Here is a 24,695-nt window from a genome sequence, read left to right on the forward strand (position 1 = left end):
CTATCCCCTTCAATGTAGGGCAGCATTGTTTGCCAGTAAGCATTAGTCTCAGCCTGTACGGATGCTAGTTCTGTTTTTCAGGTTTGTTTATTTCAAAGGCCTTTCACACTCTAATTGTATTTTGATTCTATTGTGTCCCTGTTATAAGCATTTTCCATTTGAAAAAGGAACAAATATTGTTACATATATAAAGTATATATATATGTGTGTGTGTGTGTGTGTGTGTGTGTGTGTGTGTGTGCGCGTGCGTGCGTGTGTGTGTCTTATTAATAATGCTGTTTACTTTGATGTCCATCTGTCTAGACGACATTATTTCTTATAAAATCTTATTCTAGACTCAAGTAATACATTCAAGTTTTATACAAAATGTTGAGTTTGAGGCAGTAAAAATAAACTTAATCATCTGATGTTCCAGCCAGCAGGTGTGTTTGTGCTGGAGTCGGCCAAAGTCCAGATAGAACTCTCAGGAGGCCAATTTGCCTTCTCCATTACCTTCAGAGATGATCCTGACAAGAAACACATTTTCTCCGCCAGGTCGGAAGGGGATGTGCATTTATGGGTACATTCACTGAAGAAATCTACGTAAGTGAAATATGATTTCTTTTAGTAAGTTTGTTCCATATGATCATGCAATTAATTAAATTATTATGTATTAAAGTAGCATGCTGGCTGCTATTTCTTGCAATGCATATTTTGTGTAGTACTTCATGAACTGCAATAAATTTTCAATTTCAGTGATCAATGATAGAATTTGTTGTTTTGATGTTGTTGGTACAATTTTTAACAAAAGCTGTCTCAGAATTTTGCCTTACATTGTATGTACCCATCCCCTTTAGTTGATAATTGATTTCTGATTTAGATATAACTAATATGTAAATTTCAGATGATTAATTTATGAACTGCTAGTAACTTATTGATTTGAAATTAATATTTAACAAAATAAGAAGACATATGCCTTATTAAAAGTATTTGAATATTTTAATTGGCTTATATTATTTGAGTAGAATTTGTTTAGAAGTCCTATTAGTAAAATTGTAATTATTCAACTTACAATGCTGATTATACAATCATGCATGTTAAAATTTTGAACTCTGAATCAGTAAATATATATGACTCCAGGGATTCTCAGTCATTCTTAAGTCAAATGGTTTTGGTTGATATAATATATTAAATTTATATATATATATATATATATACAGTATATATATATATATATATATATATATATATATATATATATGGTAAGTATATAAACTTACCAAAACTATTTGACTTAAGAATGACTGAGAATCCCTGCTGTAAAAACAGGTGTATTACAGATTATTTAAAAAATTTAATGACTTGTTTCATTTTTATGTCATTGTCTTCACTAAATGTTCACAATTAAATTAGCTACAAATAAAAAGTGAAGATCTAGGTATAAATATTTCTTTAATTCATTAAAATTATTAAAAATAAACATATATACATATTTCTTTAGATAAAATATATTTTCAGATTTTAAAAATCAAAAACAGGAAACAATTTTACTTTGAGCACCCACTTTTGATTACTTAAATTTAGTTTTATGTATGTAAAAAAAGTTAGATAGCAAGCAAACCCATTCCTCCAATATTACGGAATATATTTATCTGCATCAAAAGAATGTCATTTAATGTGGAGAATGGCCCCAAGCTAGTATACCAATATGTGATTGAAACAGACTAAAATATGACATTCTTAAATATTCTAAGCTTACAAAGCTTTTCAATTTCCTTAGTAGGTCATTTTACTCTTGATATTTTTTTTACAAACTGTTTCAATATGTAGGGATCATTCTAACTTAGAATCTATATAAAATCCTAAGAGCCTGACAGATTCCATGACAATTTCTTCTTGCTTAAGGCTTATATACTAAGAAAAAGAAAGGTCCTAGAACGGAGCCTCGAGGCACACCTGTCTCGATAGGTTTTGTAGTGAACATTTATTTTTTACGGAAATAAATTGACTCCTATTGGATAGATAAGATTGAATTATTTTTAAATAAAATTACAACATTAAATAACAATAATACAGAATAAAGCAACAATTATAATGATAGGTATATATATATATATATATATATATATATATATATATATATATATATACCTCCTAGCAATCAAACTATATCAAGGTGGTGGAACAAAAACAGTTGAATTTCATTGCCCTATAACTTCATGGCATTAATGCCAACAAAGTTAAGAAATTTAGCTAAAAACAACATATTCTAATATTGACAAAGGACATTAAATCTTATAAAAACCATTTTTCTATGAAAAATTTTATAATTTGTTGGTTTTTTTAAACTATGCGTAAAAATTTGTATGTTAATTGTAGAGTGTGCTCTGGTACAAAAGTTGACTGATAATACATGTATATAAGGTAGAATAAAATAAATTATCTGCATTTGGTGACCAACGGTTGCAACAATCTGTACCATTCCTCTTAATTTTTTATTTTATACCAAAAAAAGTAAGAATAATTGAGCATGTTCATCACTGAGCAGATAACCATCAATTACCAAACTGAGGCGATCTTGGTGGATGAACAAATGACCTTATTTCCAATATTTAAACACAAATACAAACAGAAAAGGAAACTTAAAATTATGCTAAAAACTTGTTATACAAAAAACTGTATTATAAGGGGTATACTAATTATTCTAAACAATGATATAAGTAAAAAAAAATTAATTAATTAATTACAATGCATGATTTTTTGTGTTCAACAGAAGACGTTTTGAAGAAATGGGCCTACATAGTTAGAGAATGGCCTATGTGTAGGTCCGAGTTGATTAAACTTGTTAATAACATGTAGGTACGATATAGGTCAAGTGGATATCAGAACAAAATAACCTTTGATTACTAGGAAGAGGCTTAAAAAGATAAAATACTTTCTAAATAATCTACTACAATATTTAAAAAGTTCAAAAGAGTTTGGATTCATATTAAGTTTATTAAAAAAATTACAATCTTTCGTAGTTACATAACCAAAAGTAGAACGTAACAGTGTTTTGCGCTTTAACATTGCTTTTTATGGAGCTAAAATCAAGATAGTTACCAGCTTCAGATAAGTTCTTTTTGTAACCCATATAGTGCAATCAATCATATTAACATTAGTATGTTTGCACAGGTATGAATCATTACGGAATCAACTTGTTACGCTCCAAGGTAAAATCAAGAGGATTACTGGGAAGGTAAACAATAGTTAATTTCATTGTTGTTACTAGTAAAGTATGCCCAAGAATAAAAAGTTATGACTGCTCCAAACCGATTTATTTTTAATTTAGTAGTTTAGATAGTTTGAAATGTTTATATTACAATAAAGCTCTATAATAAAAACTATACAGGCTGGATGGATACAATCAATGTTTTTCATGTGTACTTACAATTGTTGGCTGTGGTGTGCATTATTTTGAACGAAACTGTTCTATCCCTAGTGATATTAGGTTAGTCACAAGCTAAAGAAAGAAATTAACTAAGCATTCTCATATGAGGGCCATTACATAAGTTGAAGCCCAACCACAACCTCTTATTGACGATAACATTTATCGAATGTCCAAAACTTGCTCTCAGTTTTAATTTTCCGTGTTTATTTGACTGCCATAAAACATAGTTACAGTCGTAATAAAATTTTGAAATTTTTATTCTGTTACAATAGTATATTAGCATAATGATAATTAGTTTAGAAAATGTAATTTGCTTTTCATTTTACTGGAATAAATTATAAATCTTTGTAACAAACCTTATCAAACTACAAAACTTTAAAAAGTTCTGTGAAAGTTAATTGTTTTTAAATCAGAGAATTAATTATTGTCGGGGGACAGTTGGAATGACACTATTTTACCTGGACCTGAATTGTATATGTAACCTTCATATTTTTCCCTAAACTGTGAAATTAAGTTGGAAGTGGGTCTTCGCAATACGTGAGGCGGCCGTCCAGACTATCCTGTGATGTGACCTACCCAGTATTGTTGCTATATCTATCTATCTATGCTATCTAGTATTAGCTATCATCTAATGTACTTAAATTTAGTGTGAAGTTTCTTTTTATTTGTTGAGAAGAGTTAATTTTCAGGACCCTCTGCTCATGTATCCGAGGAACAAAGGAATTGTGAGGAACATTTCAGAGGTATCTCAACACCAGAGCACTTCATCATTCATCAAGGCAACGTTCCAGAGCCACCTGAGGTTTACTGAAACTTCTACCATCGTACCTACTCCCCACCATGTTCCTGAGACAAATCTTATCGAACTGTGATACCAGACTGTACTTACTTCTAGATCTGCCTGTACGTGTGTTCATCTCTGTACCTGCCTGGCTTTAGTGAGTAGTTTTGTGGTTACACATTTGTTCTCTTATAGTATGTTAATCACTGTTTAGGCCACAGACCAATGGTGATAACCATTTAACTGCTGATGTGTTTAAAGGTGCCACGTAGGTTCTCATCGGTACCATGACTTCTATCATGTTATTACTGTATGTAAGGGTCAAATAAGTTGTGCAGTTGAAGTTGCCTTGAACCTATTTTGAAATAACATGGATTAAAATCCTGACTGTGACCACATTTTGTCAGTAATGTTATTCTTGTATTGTATCCGTTCTTACCCTTTACTGTTTGTTACATTTTCCCCACAGGCCAACTGTTATGGGAAACGGAAGAAGAAATAATAAGAGGACAGCCAATACATTTGTCATAAAACAAATGGAATACTATTTTTTTGAACAAAATCAACTGTATAATCAATAATATTATTATTATTAACCATTAACCAAATGTACAATTTATTACTGAAAATGTAGGAATTTATTCCTATATCCTTGTGTTCTGCATGGAAATTGGCACTAATTGAAATGTAACAAGTAGTTGCAAGGAAGGAGTTCATACTCAAAATATCATACACAAAATATAATGCCTGTAAAATGCTGATCAAATATATAAAAGCATCATTATTAATTGTAAGAACACAAATTGGTATTGTGTTAAACTTATATATCCATGAATAGAAGTGATACTACAATGCTTGAAAGTATGTAAATATACAAACAGCAGTTAAGGAGTTAATACCATTAGTGTCAATTTGTGTATTCCAATAAAACTAAAGCACCCTTAATGGTATCCAAAAAGACAGTTAAAAAACTAAGAACTGTTTAATGTATAAAATAGGATTTTTAACTCTTGTATCTCCAATATACTTATTGCTGTTTAATGAGACAAGATTAGTTGTGGATTTCAAATTTCAAACAAAAACTGTTTTATATTACAATTAATTTTTTTATGATAACCCAACGAATACTTGTGTTATTTTTTTGTTATTCCCTAATTAAGTTCGAAACATAATACATTTATTTAGTTGTAAACGTATATTTTTATGCATTGTCTACACAGCTTTCGATGTGTAACTAATATTTTTTTACGTACTTACTGTAGAAATGCAATAATATGACTCAATTGGGATTAGATATAATTTTTAATATAGCCTTTACAAGTTCTTATTTGTTGTTATTTGTATGTGGTTCTTGTAAAATATGTGAAAAAGTGGTTTCAATGTTTTATTCCATTTGTAATACTCCTTTAATTTGTGGTGTTAATTGGTAAAAGCATGTTATGGTGACAAATTCACTATTTTGAATAAAATATGAAGATAAGCTTTTAAAAACAACCTAAATGGCACCTAATATAATAGAAATCTTTTTAACAATATTTTTATTTATGAAGATATTTTTAAGTATTTCTTAACTGCTGCATGTAGAAGATAAAAATGATGATTAAATACCATAAATTGTCCATGTTATGAATGAGTGTTTTAGATATATTATATTGTGTGTTATAAAATAAATTAAGATAGTTGAAGATTAAAAAATAAACTTTAGTCTACTTCATATAAACTTTATTATTTACTATTTATAATGATTTATTTTTTTATCTGTTCATTCTTTAAGTCACAAAAACCTAAGCCATAAGGTTAACAGATAGAATGGTAAAAAAGAAAACAACACAGAGAAATATTGTTCAACTTTTTTTATAACACATCTTTAACTATTGGCCACCTTTTACTGAGGTGTTGATGAAGGATAGGTTGACAAAGGACTGTAAGCTTTTAATAAACATTGCTATTGTCTTATATTTCAAAAAGTTCAGAGTTAATTTTTTATTTTCTTGGAAAACTAATGTGAATAAAAATAAAAGTCTTGTTTGGTGTATGATTAAAACCTTACATAAGTAAATGCATAATCTAGAAATTTGAAAACTTTTTCTTTTACACATATTTATATTATTCCTACATCATTAGCCTAAATAGTCCTAAATAAAGCCAATTTTAGTATACATATTACAAAATATAGTTGCCTTGGTAAAAAATTTTGACTAACAAAGAGTACTTATTTCTATTCTCCATGTTTCCAAATATAACTGTGTAAAATTCTTAGTTCTTGATTAAAACATGCAGCCAATCATAGAAATCCAGGTGTTGGTCTTAAAAGGATTAGCTATTATGGATTAGTTATTATGTATCCATAACATTCATTTTGTCCATTCAAATTACTTAAGTAATGGGAGCATTTGCTGTGACATAGTCAGGTAACTAAAGCAATCCTTTAACTACATGATAAATATATGTTCTAGAATTTAACTAATGTAAATTAAAATGTGTTAAAAAATATTTTTTACAAACTAAAGACTTTAATTGATTTAACATAGAGCATATTATTAGAAAAGAAATTATTTATCTCTGGAACTGTTAACCCATTGGCCTTGTATCACGGAACGGTTCCGTGACAGCTAGTCTGGTTCCGTGACAAGTACAGCGCCATCTAAATATTTTTTTTTTAACTCCTTTTTCAACCAAATGTTAGTATAAATTAGACTAATATTGTTGTAACACATAAGAAAAACTGCAATACTACAATTAATTGAAATTTAAATGAATAATAAGTTACTATAAGAATATTAGTGTACTACAAGAGAAAAAAAATCAATATTCTTGGAATTTTCAGTATTTAGAAAAAACATTTATTCTGACAAACTATGCATATATATACACATATTCTAGTATTGGTAGGTAGAAAAATACATTTAAAATCAAATAAAAGCAACAATGGGGTATTTTATTTTATATTATTTGAGTAAAAAAAAATTTTAATTTAAAAAATTCCAAAACTTTTTTAGTAGTTTGTACAGCATTATTATTTTTAAATTATGACCAAATATATCACTATCTATTTATTATTAAAGCCCATTTCATGTTAATCCAAAAAGATATAAAATATAACCAAATAACTTGAAAAATAAATTGTTTTTAAACATATAACAAAACTCTTACGTTTTTAGCATTTTTAATAGGATAACTCCAGTTGAGCTGGTAGTAAAAATATTTATAAGCCAATGGGTTAATATTCCTTGTAAACAGGTCAGTAACTACAAACTAATTTTTATTGTAATATTTTTAACATTGTTTAACTGTTTCACCCTGTCCAATCGTGTGGATATTCCTTAAGATGTCTTAGGTTAGTGTAATGATACCTGGGTTAGTGTAAGATACCCAGTTAATGTAAGGGCAGGTGGTATTGTTAAATAAAATTATTCAGTGTATTTTTAATTGCTTTTGTTTTTGACATAAAAAAATCATTCTGCAGTGTTGATGTGAGTGATTTAGTGAAAGGTTGCGGGTATCTCTTTGGACAATTCTTTACATTATTGTTCTTCACTAAAAGTGTCATTTTGTCGCAAAAGCTTCAATGTTTTGATTTTCACACTAAGGACCTATGAGGTTGGGCAGACTAAGGCTTTAAAGAGGATCGACTTCTCTTTAAAATAAAAAAAAGTTAATGTTTTTATTTGATTTCTCTGAGGAAAAGAGTCGTTCAGTTCAGTTAATTTTTTACATTCAGAAACTAGTGTTCTAATTGTGGTTTGTAATGGTTCATTGTTCTGTTATTTAGAGTAATAATTTGAAGTAATGTGGTCATGATGTGACTCATGCATTGTGAAAAGTTAGTTAATGATAATGACTCATGTCTAAGGGTATAACATTGTTTCAAAGCAGTTACACGTGCTCTGTTTTTTACATACAAATACAAGCATATAATTTAGTTCTTTCTAAATTATCTTTATAGCTGTTTTTTAACATTTATATTTGTGGCAATGTTGTGATGGCCCACACAACAGTGTTTAATGTGTATTAGGTAAAATCAATACTTTGTGTGAAAATCAAAATTTTAATACATCATGAGCTTTACTTTTTTGTATTTTGAAATGAAGACAAAATCTTATAAATAAACATGAATCGTAATGTGTGTTGCTAAGCACTAATCTTGAGAACTGCTGAACCAATTCGATTAATTCTTTTCGTAAAATATTCATTGAAAATTTTAACTAATTTTAGTACATTATAAGGTATTTTATAAATTGTATGTTGTGTGTGATCTTCATACTGTTTTTCAGCTATTTGCAACCCCCAGAGCCGTAAACCACACCAGTTCAAAATATGATTTTATAAAATATCATGGCTAAGTTTATTCGCCGGCTTGGTAAGCAATTTCATACTAATATGGTACAATTCAAAATTTAAAAAATCACAAGTCTGTTATTTATAGGCCCAGTGAGAAATTGCTTTTATACCAAATTTATTAGTAATTCTGTATTTATAAAATCCCATATCAATAATTTAGGTGGCACAAATCTATGTACTTGTTGTTTGTGGAGCAATCAATGGTTTGAAAAATAATTCAAAATATAAACAGTAAATGTAAAATATATCTGATTCTTGAAGTATTTGTTAATAAAAAATAAGACTAAGAATAATTATTTTCTCTTTCACACACGAATACATTTTTCAAACAAATATAGTTTAAAATCTAAGCCATAAGGTTAACAGATAGAATGGTAAAAAAGAAAACAACACAGAGAAACATTGTGCAACTTTTTTTATAACACATCTTTAACTATTGGCCACCTTTTACTGAGGTGTTGATGAAGGATAGGTTGACAAAGGACTGTAAGCTTTTAATAAACATTGCTATTGTCTTATATTTCAAAAAGTTCAGAGTTAATTTTTTATGAAAATCACCATCACCTGATATTTTCAGTTTTGTTTCAACACTCCTTTAATATTTTAGATCTTATGTTTACCAGTTTTATTACAAATAAATAGAATGAACTGAATGCTAAGTACTGTACAGTTATAAAAATAGATAGCTTTTTCAAGTTTTATTTATATCTGAACTATTGCTTTCACTGCTTACTGGCAGTAATAGCCTTTTTTAAGCTTTTTTTAAATTTTTGAACAACTTGATGACTTGTTTTGAATCAAATTAAATTTATATATCTTTCAAATACAAACAATGTGAGAGAACTGTAATACAATAGCAAGATTTAATTATTATGGCTTATACAAATTGAAGTTTCTAATTATGCATAGTAGAGTTATTTAAGAAGTATATACATTTTTATGTATTCTGTTTAAGTCTAATTTTGTATAAATGTTAACCTAAAATTTATGCATGTAAAATACACAAATAAAAGCTGATATTCCAAACACCTATTGAAACCAGAATACTTGGTTTTGACAGCACAGGAGCATCTTGAACAGAGTGTATGATTTAGATTTAAAATATAATAGGTTAATAATAGTAAAACATAGACACAATTATTGCTTCTTTGGTTTTAGATACCATTATGTTTCTTTGATTTGCTCATATATAACTACTTAAAACAAGCTTTTTATTATGCTTTAATGATTCCATGACTGTATTATTATAGTGTTTGCGTATATATTAATAAAGTATATTCTGAAAAATATACAAATTTCTGACAAGTTTACAAGTCAAGTAATAAAAGTTAGTATTTTTGTGTGATCATGTTTTATCAATGTATGTTTATATTGTAAATTATTGTATTAGTATTTTGATATTGACATAGGGCAAAGGTTTGTACTATATATTTTTGTCCAAAAATATATTTTTTGTAGGAGGATATTATTGTGATAATCTTAGCTTAGACATAGTTATGTCTCTTTTTTAATGTCTGTAAGTAGAGAAAGAAAAAAAACAAGATTTAAAGAAAACATATTTAGTGTATTTTATTTATTCCATTTATCCTGTGTAGCACTAAAATATAATTTGATTTAAGTTTTTGTTAGGTATTTCATTATACTTAGCTAAAACATTCTCAGTTTGCTTCTAACTGGTATTATATGTAGGTATATGTTTTCTCAGTTTGCTTCTAACTGGATTATATGTAGGTATATGATTAAGGTATAAGATTAGTGCAATATAATGTATGAGATGTATTGTAATGTACAAAAAATAGTTAGTAAATAGTTTTGAAAACTAGTTGTCTGTACGGGCTACACTTATAAATAGTGTCTCAAAATTTAATACTTGAGTTATGTCAATTGTACTGAAGTACTGTGATGTGCTTGGAGTACTCTATAGAACACGCTAGTTTCATGGCATATACTGAAGAATGAGTTTATCAATGATATCAACTCAATAAAATAATTCTTTCTAAAAAGATATAATTAAAACAAATAATTTCTTAAGTTTGCATCATGGAAATAAGCCAAATGTTTAGAATTTCTTAATAATTATGTCTATTAATAGTAGCAGATTGAGTGAAAACTTGTCTTCTCCCTTTTCGTACACGTTGGCATGATCTTATCATATCAATCTCTCACCCTGTTTTACTTCCAAGTGGGTATTTTTCCCTCTGCATTCACCTATTGACGATAAGATGTAAACATAAATGATCTCAAAACCTTAAAATATTGTTTACATAAGTCAAATGTATATTTTTTATAGGAAGAGTTTTATTTACTGAGAATTTATATTAACACTGAATGGCTGTCAGTAATTTAGATTTGATACCGATGAAAAAATTACACAAAGTATGTATTGCAGTAGTTTGAAGCATCAGTATAACTGTAACTCACTGTGTTCTGTAAGGAAGGGAGGGTAGTCAAGGTGTGAATGTTACATAGTCATATTTAGAATTACTACCCTGACAGCACTCAGCCATTACCTTGAGCATTATTTTCTAGGCATTGGACAAAGTCTTTGTTACACTTAAATATAACTGAACTGTAATGGTTTTAATAATTCACTCTTCTTCTGTAACTGTCAAGGATATCTTAGACCAAAACCAATTGGCAATTTTTTTATGTTGGAGATATCTACCAGCTGTATTATGGGCTTATTTTAAAATCTGGATTTGACAATGAAAGAATTGTAGTCCAAATTAATCTGGATCATTGACGATGGTGAAAGACATTAGTGAATCAGCCAAAAATCTTGGTGTCTGTATTAAGTTAAACTTTTCAGATTGTATTGAATTACCAGGATATCATTAGAGTACACTTTTGATTCGTGTATATATCAGATTACAACACATATAAAACAGTAATTATGTTTATCTGGCACTTTTGATAGCAATAGCCGAGATCACTTGGGTCCAAAATAAGGTTCCATGAGTTATTGTTTTCGGTCTTTGTGATGAACCAACAGTTTGGATCTGTCTTCTCTGTAGCACTTAAGAGTGATGGAGAAAACAGAGAAAGGGGAGAAGGAAAAGAGATCATGCCATATATATACATGCATTATTGCATATATATATTATGCATTATGCTAGGTCTTACATGCATATAGATATTATCTTTATATTTACAAGTAATGCAGGGTTAGGCAGTGTAACCTTGTGTATGCTTATGTGTATACAAGTAGAAATCTATAAAAAGTGTTTTTAAATCAATTCCAAACAAAAATTCCAAATGAAGAACCATGTGATTATAATCTGTGTGGCTTTAGTTAAAATTGTATTTACTTTGTTTGCTTATTATTTATACAAATTACTTGTTTAAGATATTTTGGTTTATAAATTTGTGTTTTATTGTATGTTATTATTCCAAATTAGTAATAAATATATTATACTGAAAAATAAAAATTGTTATTCCTTCTCCTTCTTAAATTATTAAAGTAAAATTATTTATAAAATATAAATTAAAAGTAACAATAGTTTATTATTTTTTATTAGTTACATTGTGGTATGAGTTTGACATTTTACTGATAAACAAAATGTCTGCAGCATACTAAGTAATGATGTTACGATTTCTTGTATTCATTTATGTAGTTTAATATTAAATTGTTTAACATAAATATTGCAATATTCCCTTCTCACATTATGTAATGATATCACTTAATGCAAAAGTAAGCTTATCTTTTCAATAATATTGAAATTAATGTGGGCTTACTATATTCTTACTTGTCATGAAACTTCTCACTGATTGTTATGTAAAGTACAGGAAATGTTCAATAGTGTCAGGAAGAGGAAGTGACTTTGTGGATAATAAGGAGGTGAACCCTGATAATGCTAAGGGATTTTGCTGGTGTTTGTCCCTCAAATGTTGTAATTTTTTTGTTTTATTTAAATATTTATAATGGTATAAGAATATGAAACTCAGTAAATGGATCTAAAATATTTTTATTTGAGATTTTAAGACAACATCAATTAATTATTGAATGTAGTATTGGAAGATATTTCTAAAACTAAACTTATCATATGTTTGAAACAGTTTTATACTCTTCTTCAGTAATGGGCGATAACTCAGCTTAGTTTTTTACTTTTACTCCATCAAATCTGAGTTCTTTCATACTCCTTCTCATATATTGAAGTAAGAAGAATCACATAGCTAGGTCATATAAATGCACGAGGCAGTGGTATGGTGCAATTTTTTTTTGGCAAAAACTCGCTAACAGAGATGGCGTGAGAGTTGTCGTGGAGAAAAACCAGTCCATTTTCTGTCACAACTTGGGTCTTCTGACGAACACTGTTGCATAATCTTCTTGGAGCAGAACAAACTCTGAATGGACCTCTGTCATCTAAAAAACGAATTGGCATTGTTTTAATTTGAGTTGACATTATTTTGAATGGGGGATAACCAATAGTGTAACTACATGAGGCAGGGGATGAGAGTGATTGATCCCTCTCGGAGCTCTTAAAATAAACAATATATCTGTATAACACTAATACAACTTGTTTGAAATATGACATGTTTGAATAATATTGGGCCTATTTAATTTTAATGTATTCCACACCACTCGGTGTGGTGTGCACTTTACTAGATTCACTACACAGCTAGGAACAATTACTATTTCATTGCTTTGGCTGTTGTTTGAGACATTGCACCAGTAGTGAATAAACTTTGAAAGGAAGTTTGGATTAGTTTCAAGCTGTTCTTGCAAAGTACAAAACTCAACATTCTCTTTGATTGTTGGTCAGACCAGGCACAAATATAGTATCAACCTTTTATTTAGCAAATTGAAGTGCAGGTCAGAACCAGGTACAAATGTTATAGCAACCTTTCATTTCCCAAATTAAAGCGCACTGAACCAAAGTTTTTTTACCACAAGTTATTTCAATCACTATAACAATTGTTCAAAGGTCTGACAACGATTGTGATCACAAATTCTTTTCTCTTTGGGCAGTTAATCATTCACTAGGTTTCTCATCAATCGACATGTTACTATTTTTAAAATGAGAAAACTGCTTGTACACTATGAGTCTTTTCTTAATATTGTATCCTTTGTAATATATTCTCAATATTAATAATGTTTCAACCGCATCTTTACCTAGCAAAATTGCACAGTGAACAATATGAAGAAAGCATTAGCAAAAACAATCACTGCAGATGAACACAACAAACCAGGTGGGCATGAGCAGCACTGAACTGCCAATTAGCTGAGCTGTACATGCCTAGAGGGAAAATTTTGTCCTACTGATGCTAACAAGCTCAATTGCACTGCGACCTGAAGTCTTTTATGCTCCCATCAAGCTGCAAGCTATAACAGAACTCTGCTGGCTTTCTGGGAGTCCGTCTCTATCACATCACAGGGCTCAGGAAAAGCCTTTCCTTTCCACCTGAGTCAACCTTTTGAAATGGCTGGACAGTCTAGCTGACTCATCCTCATTGCAGAATCTACAGACTTCTGAGTCACTCAATCCCAGTCTCCCAAGGTGTTTGCGGAGAAATCTCGGAGAGAATTCTTAGTTTTTCTCTTGGTAAGGTCAAAGTCATTTCGTTACCTTTCCATAGCAGGTCTATGAATAGCTTTGACATTCTTAATCCTTGGATGTTATGCCACTTTGAAAGCTTTAAATTACCTTTCCCATCTCTTTATAAATCCTTTGCCATACCTAAAGGGTATAACAAAACGAGGTTTCAGACCTGTCAATATGGATCCTGCCCCATTTCTCACCAGTAAGTCTGCCTCCTCATTTCCTGTGATGCCTTCATTTCTGGTACCCATACCAGCCTACCTGGTTATGCTTTGCCAGTTCCTTTAGCATTTGGTGACAACTAAACTCAATCCTAAATGCTCTGTCTTAATTCATTGTTTTTGTTTCTCTGTTTTTTGCCTCTCTCAAACTTTAAGCATATCATTTAAAGAATCAGATAACTAAAAATTAGATATTGAAATTGTTTTGGACAATCTAAAGACCCGACAGGGCCTTCATAAAATCACGTTGTTGTCCATCCTCTGTGGGACAACTTCTGTAGAAAGATCCAATAATGCCATCCATTATTGAGTATTGGCAATAATGCCGTACTCCAATAATGCCATATCCTATGGACCTGAAACTTGGGAGTATAGATTCCTCTTTGTTTAAAGAACAACACTTGATTGTTGAGTCAAAAGGTCAAAGGGCAACCCGTCTATATGTGCAATAACTCTTGATAGAAGGTCTTAAGAATCTTGAAACTTGGTATGTAGGTTCCTCATTGTTCAAGGAAGAACACCTAATTTTAGTCAAAAGGTGATAGGGCAATCTATATATGTGCAGTAGCTCTCGATAGAAAGGTCTTAAGAATCTTGAAACTTGGTATGTAGGTTCCTCATTGTTCAAGGAAGAACACCTAATTTTAGTCAAAAGGTGATAGGGCAATCTATATATGTGCAGTAGCTCTTGATAGAAAGGTCCTAGAGTTTTGACACTTGTTATAAAGGTTCTTTTTGGTCTAAGGAAATATCGATTTTAGAGTAAAAAAAATGAAAGGAAGTCTTTCCATCTTTATGATAATTCTTTTGTTATGCCATATCCTTCAATACCCTGTTGTATTGGTTTATAATTTAATGTAATATTAAAGACTGTTATGGTAAAACCTGTAGTAAACAATAATTCCATTAATCCAATAAACCATTATTATTTACTAATAATTATATATTTAGCGATTCATTTGTTTGAGGACTGTTCCTTTTTATAATGCAGCTCCATGTTAAGCAGTCGGCAGGAAATGTATGTGCCCTTTTAGGGGACTTTGACCACACATTTTATGTAATTTTAAAGGGCCATTTTTCATACTTAACTTAGGACTACCATATTTGTATTTATGTACTATTATGTTTCAAAGTTGCTGAACCCTGTATAACACTGTTGAATTCCAAAATATATTTAAAAAAATTCAATTACTCTTAAACTTTATCAATCAACCTTCCTTTTTTTCTCTCTGTGTAGGAAGAAGCTTGAACTATTAAAAACATACAAGAAAAGTTCATTTTATAAAAAACATTAGTGTAACAGAATTGGTATTTTATTCCCTAGAAAAATGTTGCATTGATTTGGATGAATAAGAATTTATTTTAAGGAGCCGTCCATAGAGAATGAAAGTAATAAATAGTTCAATGACAATGAATTAAAAATCAAAACAATACATTTTTACACATACAAACAGCCAGATCTACAATTTTGACACCTAATTCCAAGCGTATTAAATTGAATACAATAGAATATTATGTGCTGTAACAATGTCACTCAGCATCGGATGCCTTCTACTATGAACATAGGAGAATTGTTAACAATGTAGGACACCAGGAAATGGAAACGATGAAAATTCAGATTTCACCAGAAATGGTGAGTTTGAGTTAAACAGAAATGGTATGTATGCGGGAGCTATTTCCCTCATTATTCAACATATGTAGCGGTGAAAAAAAAGGTAAGTGCAAAAGAGAGAATGGCTAAAATTTACAGCCAAGATAAGTTGGAAATAAAAGGAAACACAGAATAAGCCAGACCACTGTTGGCATAAGTGGCTGGAGGACTGTTGCAAAGCCATCAACGACAGTAAATTAGCCATAGTTTAAGTACAGCAAAATAGCTAATGGTTCTCTTTCATACTTTTTTAATATCTGTGGTAATTTATTTTAATAAAAAATATAAGATATTAAATTACCAGCTCAAACTAGAAAAACATGGAGCAATAAAATTTGTAGTAGTAGTAAATGCATTTGTGATTCACATCTTGTCTCAAAAGAATGAGGTATTATGAATATAAATAAATTCTTCTACAATTCATAAAAAAACTAGGAAATCATTACTTATTGTGTATTATTACCAACTAGTTCTCACACTTGGAATCAGTTTATTATTTTAAACATTTAGTCACCAGGCCTGGTACTGGCAACCATCCTTATTTTAACCTCATAATTATGGGAGGTGTCTCATTTAATAAATGTTATTGATACACATCCAACTCATGTTATTTTCTTAAATAATCTCAAAACTTTTTTGTTATTTTATAATTCAAATATTCTAAATTTAAAGAATTGGATGTGCATTATCATATCTTCAAAAAAGACTACACTAAAATAAATTGAGAGTAATTTGTATCTCCCACCATTTTTTTCTCTTAGGACAAGAAACTTATAAATTCCACTTCTTAGCACTTCTTCTGGAGTGACAGGATATTCAGGATGGGTATAATAGTTAGGGAGTAGGAGCTGCCTCCTATCGAGATCCATGAGGAAGAATTAGGGCACTAAATCTTAGTCATGTTTCCCGGAAGAAGGGGAGGCCAGGCTCTCCAGTCAAAGTAGGCAGGGGGTGGCACACCCTTATTGAGGCTAGCAAGAACCTCTGAGGTTAGAGAACAAACCCCACTAACTCTAACAGTCATCTCCCGCAGTAGACTAGACCTACCGAATTGCCCTTGAACCCCAGAATCTCGACATTAGCGGTTAGTGATGTGCCGCTCATTGACATCTATAAGGTTGCCCAGATTAAAGTGACACATCGGTTTTTTGCTGTGCCCAGTGGTAGGTCACTGGAAAAGTACAAGAGAAGTGATCCCTGCTGGGTCATCTCCCACCATAGTACAACCCAAAATAATGGGCTTTAAGAGTTTGTTTTTTATATGTTGAAACTCAGGTGCAAATGCACAAAAATAAAAAAATCTGCTGTTTGTTCATTGTAATACAGCTGATTCTAAAAATTATTTTTTGTTGGTCAAAATTAATCGGCACCATTTTAGGTTGAGAATTTGTGTTAAAACTTGTTTAGTCAATACAAAAATCTACATAAATTGATTGACAGACTTTAGGTTAATTGGAATTTTGTAAATATTAAATTTATACTCAAAACAAGAAAATTAAAAATTACATTTTACCACAAGAGAAGCTTTTTATAAATGCTCTATCTGGTGTGCCTACTTGCATTATTTGTACTTGAGAGGTTGTGAAACATTTTGATTAGTCTTATCACAGAGAAAGAATCAAATATCTCTAGTACTGTATATGGTCTTATCAATGTTGATACAATCAGACCAATACCTGTTCAAGTAGTTTAATGTCCATGATAAACTATAAATTTGTTACTTCTTCTAGTCAATGGGCTAATAAATTAATGGCTCCTCTCCAAAGAGGTACAAATCACAACCCATACCTCCTGTTTGGACCTTGCCCTTACAACTCAATAGTTTTGACAAACAATAAAAAGTCCGAGAAAAATTTTATGAAATTAAATGCAGGTACAGACATAAATGACAAACAATATATTTGTTTAATTTTTATTCATAAAATCACATTAATGTTCTAGCTAAAACAAAAGTTAAAATAGTGGCTAATAAGCTCAGTCTCCATATGAATCACATTTACAACAAAAATGATTACATAATTATTTAGTACTACACAAACCCACATTAATTGGAATGTTCACAGACAAGTTTCGGCTATTTATTGAGTAAATAATGTTACATATTTGATATAACACCACACAAATAATTGTTACCAACAGGGTTACATTATTATTTATATATTATGTTTACTGCATATATTCTATTAGTCTAGATTTAAAATGTATGTTATGTACTGGAGTTGGAGTTGCCAATTTCTCAGTTAAATGTTCCTCAAATTTATTTTAATATAACTTATAGGCCAGTAAAACTTGAATATTCATTTTCAGGTGGTTTTATGTGTAGGTAAAAAACATTACACAATGAAGAATGGTGAGAGATGTTATAACTCAACTAAACCTAAATAAGTGTGTTCGTATGGAGCCAGTTATTAAGCAGCAGGCATGTGTGAAGTTCTAGTACGCACCAAGTAATTGAAGTGAGTAAGCACAGAATAAACAATTCGTGTATAATCTTTAAAAGAGAAAAATTTTATTATATGTACAATAAAAGAGATGATCATTAGCTTAATCAAGCAAGATTATTTTTTCTGACTGATAGGATGTGCTATTTTAAAGAAGTAGAATATTTTGGACAAGACTATTGGTAGGCACTTACTTTTTTCGATAATTAAAATTATTAAATATCTTCTACATTGGTTGATTATCTATATACTAAAATCAAACTACAAAATTTAATACTTAAAATAGTTTTAGTTAGATATTGAGATAAGACTAAAAGAAACAAAAATTTAATCTAAAATAGTACGAACACAATTTGATTATTAATAACCATGTGCAACTCAATATCATATAATATACAATCCAGTACAGGGATACAACTGATTGTGTACAAGTTAAAGTGCTAATAACAGACTATTATAGATTTGCTAATGAATGTTATTTTTTTATTTTACTTTTCCGTTACCTTCTAATAAATTTAATTAGTGTTGAAAATATAATTGCTTAGTATAAAAATACTTATTAAGCCTTTACAACTATAATAAATTGGCATGTCATGATTTTGGTAAAAATTTAACTTATTTAAACATTAGTATCGAAGTTACAATAATTGTAAATATGTCTGATTTAATTTTAATTTTTTTAATCAGTTGTGTACAACCGTATTAATTAAAAAAGGAAAGGTTTTCTGCAATGACCAACATTGTAGATTTTTAAAACTACATAATCAGTATTTATATTAGTTGTAATTAAACTGCACCGCTTCTTCTCCTATAAGTAGAAACAATTATTGGTATATCTAATTAGTATTTCAACTAAAAACATATCTTTGTACATATTTCTAATTTCTTGCCCCTTTTCAATTGTGAAGACATAATTTAAAAATAGAAATTAAAAAATATAAGAATATTAAATTATATTGTATTCTGTTTGAAGAAAATAATCCTTATCCACTTGTTTCACTATAAAATCTGAGAACACAACAAAATATTTCACATCATACATGTTGTTGCTGTGTTGAACATATATTCTATCATGTTTTCTGGAATAAAATATATTTTGTGTCCATTTTCTTTTTTTCTAAGTAGACAATTTTTTCAGAAAAACATAGAACCTTGTCTCCTCTGACAGTGCTCTTGAATCCCAAGTTATTGCCAGGAGAGTTGCCCAAGTATATAAGATATTATAATAAATTATTAAAATCTGTAATAAACATCATAACATATTTTATTTAACCCTGCAAATTGGCAATCAAATTATAATGTAAATTAAAATCAATTATCAAGTGGCAAACAACATTATAATGTTGATCTGACAGGCACCCATTCTGACTTATGTACTGAGAGTTCATTCAATACATAAGTCAACACTATTTATGTACCATTTCAAATAAAAACTATTACTGATTTCAATGGTGAAATTTTTGATGTTCAGCAACAGTGATGTCACAGTGACGTTATAAACTTTTCAGAACGTTCACACCTTTATCTAGCAATTTTGAAGCAGGTGACTGTCTGTTTTGGTCTTTAGACATAGTCACAAAAGGTATTTATTTCGTAAGATAGTGTTAATTACGTATAAACGAGTTTATTATTGAATTTTTGTAATCAATAACTAGTGATTTTTTTTATTAATTTCATGGTTGTATATATGTTATGTTGAAATTAGTAATCCCAGGTCATATTAGTGATATATCATGGGTATGGTTTATTTTCTTAGTTTATAGCTTAGTTTTAGGCTCTCATTTCAATAATATCCCAAAATTTTGCTGATTTTTGACATTAGAGAACTTGTCAACCTGTTGTTGACCTGTCAACTAGACTTAACAACCCAGGCCTTAACAGTTGATACCTAGGTTTCACTTTATACATAAAAAAAAATTTTAAAGTACGGGTACAATATACCCAAAATTAGCCTGCCATCTGGGGAAAAAGTTACTACCAGTTCCAGGATTGATCATTTTAGATGCTTGGTGTCTACTAGTGTAATGCAACCTAATGTTCTAAAGAACAATTCCTTCATATGTAAAGAGGATGTATGTAGTGTGGTACATGACAAGAGGATGTGTGTAGTGTGATACCTGACAAGACAAACTGTACACAAACCGACACAAACACAATTAGAACATTAATGGTGTGATTATAGATAACAAGAGATATTGACTAAGCTGTTCCCTATGGTCTCAGACAAAACCATATTTTTTAACAACCTTGTATTTCATACAAGCACCATCAAGTTGGTTAGAGGAACTGGCTCACCTGGTCCCTTGACATTCCACCCTCACTCATCCTCTCTATATGGAAGTACTGTGCATTTGGAAATTCGTTGTGCAGCAAGTGACATAACAGGGAATAATTTCACTGTTAGGTTGGTAGCTATGTGCTGTTTCCGTACACAGCAAGACCTGTCAGTCGTTGAGCTGAGGCTGTACGTGTTTTCCTGATGGTGACAAGTACAATGATTTAGTGAAGCGTAAATTTTCTGAAAAGTTTGCAGATTCAATTATTCCTCACTGTAATGCAGTAACACACTGATTGGAAAATTTCGGGCAACTGGCTTTGTTGAGGACGCTGAACGTAGTAGTAGGCCCTGTAAGCTAGACGAACGAAAGCTGCTGGATATTTCCGATTCTGTGGCAGTAAGTCCAACAAAATCAGTGTGTAAGTTAGCACAACAGCATGATATTGGACTTGCTACTGCACATAAAGCTGCGAGACAAGAACTTAACTTTATTCCCATATAAAGTAAGGTGTATTCAAGAGCCTTCAGATAATGACAAGAGACTAAATTAATGTCATTGGCTTAAACTTTTCATTGACCAAAATTCCGAAAACATCCTTGACATAACGTTTTATACAGATGAAGTGTGCTTTCACTTGGAGGGTTATGCAAATTAACCTTTACACTTTCAACGAACAGTCCTGACACAAAGCAAAAATTGGGGTCTGGGTTGCTGTGTGTAGAGCATGCATTGTGGGAGTGTTACTTAGTAGTGACCTTTATTGTTCTGATATTTTAGGGAATTTAATGAATCAATTAACACAAGTGGAAATGAATAATGTTTGGTTCCAACAAGACGGGGCAACATCACATACATCTAACATCTTGATGGCTTTCCTGCACAACGTGTTTGGTGAATGAATCATTTCCAAGAATTTGTGGCCTGCAAGGTCTCCTGATCTGACTCACCCCGATTTCTTTTTATGGTGTGCGGCGAAACAAACAGTGTATCGGAACATACCACACACGAATGACGAACTTAAAGCCATGATAACTGCATACATTCGAGGAATCACTGTTCTTCAGTTGGGTAAGGTGCAAACAAAATGAAACAAGTGCAATGCTGTATTGATGCCAATGGAGGCCATTTTGGACACCTTTAATAAACAGTGTAATCATGTATTAAGGAATGGTTTAACAATGTAATTAAGGTATTAAATTAATTTTTTCTTCAAAATGGTTAGTCACAATTCAAGTGTACAGCGACTTTCCAAACACACTGTAGGGGAGAGCGGGGTAATATCGCACACCGGGGCAATATCGCACAACCTGCTTTTCGGCTCTGCAGTTGATTTAGACTGCGTTGGTCAGTGCTGCAGCCTGTCGGCCAAGTCTACAAGCTTCCCCAGTGTGGAAATTTCCAGTCAACACTGAAACGTCAAGCGCTGTTTTGATTATTGTGTTTAGCGTGGTTTTCTTGTTAAATTGAGACTGCACTACTTAAGAGGTAAGTGTAAAAGCTTTACAATTAGAATAGTTTTTATTATTTAAATTAAATTTACGTATGTTAAGGTATTTTTCAATAGTGAAAGGAGATCGATTTGTGAAGGTTTTTATAGGTTATGTTCGAGAACATTCATGATGTCAGTGAGGGGCAATATCGCACAAAGTGCACACTTTGTGCGATATTGCCCCACATGGGTTCTTATGGGAAGTTTTTAAAACCTAATTTTAAGCCTATTAGTGCATAGTAACAGGCCTGGTTTTTTACAGATGGTGAGAAAGCGTGCCAGAACAACGGACAGAGCTAAATGGGACAAGGAATCGATGGACGCAGCCATAAAAGATGTAACATTGAATGGGAAGAAACTAAGAGAATCAGCTAGAGCATATGGTGTTCCTGTTTCGACCCTTAAAGATCGCATCAGAAGTGGAAATCCGGAAAAACTGTGCCTTGGAAGGAAACCTACATTTACTTCAGCTCAGGAAAAAGAAATTGGTGACCAGGTACTCTTATTGGCTAAATGTTTTTATGGTATTTCAGCACTTGAACTTAGATGATTAGTTTTTGAATACGCAGAAGCTAACAACATAAAAAATGACTTCAATCAATCCTCAAGAATGGCGGGTCAAGATTGGCTTATTCACTTTCTGAAACGAAATCCTACTATTAGTGTAAGAAAACCCCAAGCCACTAGTCTTAACAGAATAACTGGATTCAACTACACTGAAGTTAAACAGTTTTATTCAAATCTGTCATCTGTAATGGAAAAGCACATGTTTGATGTGTCAAGAATTTATAATTATGACGAGACTGGCATATCTACAGTCCAAAAACCGGGCAAAATTTTGGGCCCTAAGGGAGTAAAACAATTGGGATTTGCGACCAGTTGGGAGCGAGGGAAGAACATAACAGTAGGCTGTGCAATGAGTGCCAGTGGTATGTATGTTCCACCCATGTTCATTTACCCTCGTCAAAGGATGAGTCCTGTTTTAGGAAATGGAGGACCAGCAAACTCAATATATCATTGTAGCAAAACCGGATGGATAACCAAGGAGTTGTTCATAACTTGGCTGGAACATTTTATTTCATTTACAAAGCCAACTAAGGACAACCCAATCTTATTGATCATGGATAACCATACTACACACACAACACTAAATGCTTACAATGTGTGCAAGGAGAATCACATTATCGTTGTTACACTTCCTCCACACTCCTCTCATCGCCTCCAACCCTTGGATGTGACGTTTTATAGCAGCTTGAAGACATCGTTAAATACTGAATGTGACAACTTCATGAGAACTCATCCAAACCGCAAGATAACGCCATATGATGTTGCTGGTATTTTTAACAAGGCCTACAGCAGAGTAGCAAATATAGAAAAAGCAATATCTGGGTTCTCACAAACGGGTATTTACCCTTTAGACACAGAAAGATTCACAGAGGACGATTTTGTAACTTTCTTAGAAGAAGAAGTAGTGTTACCAGTGGTTGAAGACAAAGAAAGTCTCAATGATATCAGAACCAGCAATATTGACAATACGCCAACTGTTATGTCTGTTGACGAAAAACAAAACAGCGTTCTACAAGGCAGCTGTGATTTATCAGCATTGAGAGAGCCCACTCCATCTACGTCTGGGATTATATCATTCAAAGACATATCGCCCCTTCCAAAAATATAAAGCTAAACTCAAGAAGACAACACTCTATAATTTTCACACTAACGCCAAACAAAACCACTTTGGATGAAGCGGCTGCCAGAAAGGAGCTTAGGATTAAAATAAAAGAGGAAAAACAAATGAAGAAGACTGTAAAAAAATCTAAAAAAACTTTACAGAAAATATCGAATCCAAAAGGCAAAAGCAAATTTAGGAAAACTAACTCAAAGATAAGACCAGATATCAAACAAGAGAAAAAACGATGCCGGAAAAACTTATCTTTTGATACGTCATCAGATGATGATGGTGACGGTTTCACTTGTAATGATGATGAAATGGATGACTTGGAACCAATGGTAATGGATGTTTCTGCATCAACAAGAAATGTAACCGATTCAGAAGGCGTCTGTTGTCTTTGTGGGGAATTCGGGAAAAACAATGAACTTTGGTATCGGTGCATTATTTGCAGTGGATGGGTGCACTCTGAGTGTAGTGGAGCTGAGACAGCTACAGATTTCATCTGTGATTTTTGTTACAACAAAAAGTAACAATTTATAAAACCCACAGCCTGTTACAAGTTAATAACTTATTGTTCACAACAAACAATTTGTATTTCATTACATTTTTAATCGTTTATATTAATAAATTTCAATTTTTTTCTGAATTATAGTGTGTAATGTATTTTTTAGTCCTTGTGCGGTATTGCCCCATTTCGTGTGCGGTATTGCCCCAGTAGTCGGGGCAATACCGTACAATGTAAACTTTGCTTATTTTTTTTTTTAATTGTAAAGTGTTTAAATTATTTCAATTTCTTGGCTTGGTTACATGTGTGATAGTATAGTTGATAAATTAGTAATGTATTTCAATTACTATGTCCATTTCAAACATGGAA

At 31.2% G+C, this 24,695-nt stretch overlaps 1 protein-coding gene across 4 annotated transcripts in view; it reads left to right on the forward strand.

The window, feature by feature from the left end:
• LOC124354990 (pleckstrin homology domain-containing family J member 1-like) overlaps positions 1–19,021 on the forward strand; it is a 30,440-nt gene extending 11,419 nt beyond the window's left edge. The window contains exons 3-6 of one of the 4 annotated variants that reach the window (XM_046805842.1): positions 416–582; positions 3,154–3,217; positions 4,099–4,347; positions 18,251–19,021. In XM_046805842.1, the coding sequence (XP_046661798.1) occupies positions 416–582; positions 3,154–3,217; positions 4,099–4,281 (414 nt within the window). In that variant the 3' untranslated portion in view covers positions 4,282–4,347; positions 18,251–19,021. Of the gene's footprint in view, positions 1–415; positions 583–3,153; positions 3,218–4,098; positions 6,858–8,464; positions 11,466–18,250 lie in introns of those variants that run through there. The other 3 variants (XM_046805839.1, XM_046805838.1, XM_046805841.1) reach the window with 3 other exon arrangements.
• The last annotated feature ends 5,674 nt before the right edge of the window (positions 19,022–24,695 follow it).

Source organism: Homalodisca vitripennis, chromosome 2, assembly GCF_021130785.1.
Source record: "Homalodisca vitripennis isolate AUS2020 chromosome 2, UT_GWSS_2.1, whole genome shotgun sequence".
Classification (NCBI taxonomy): Eukaryota; Metazoa; Arthropoda; class Insecta; order Hemiptera; family Cicadellidae; genus Homalodisca; species Homalodisca vitripennis.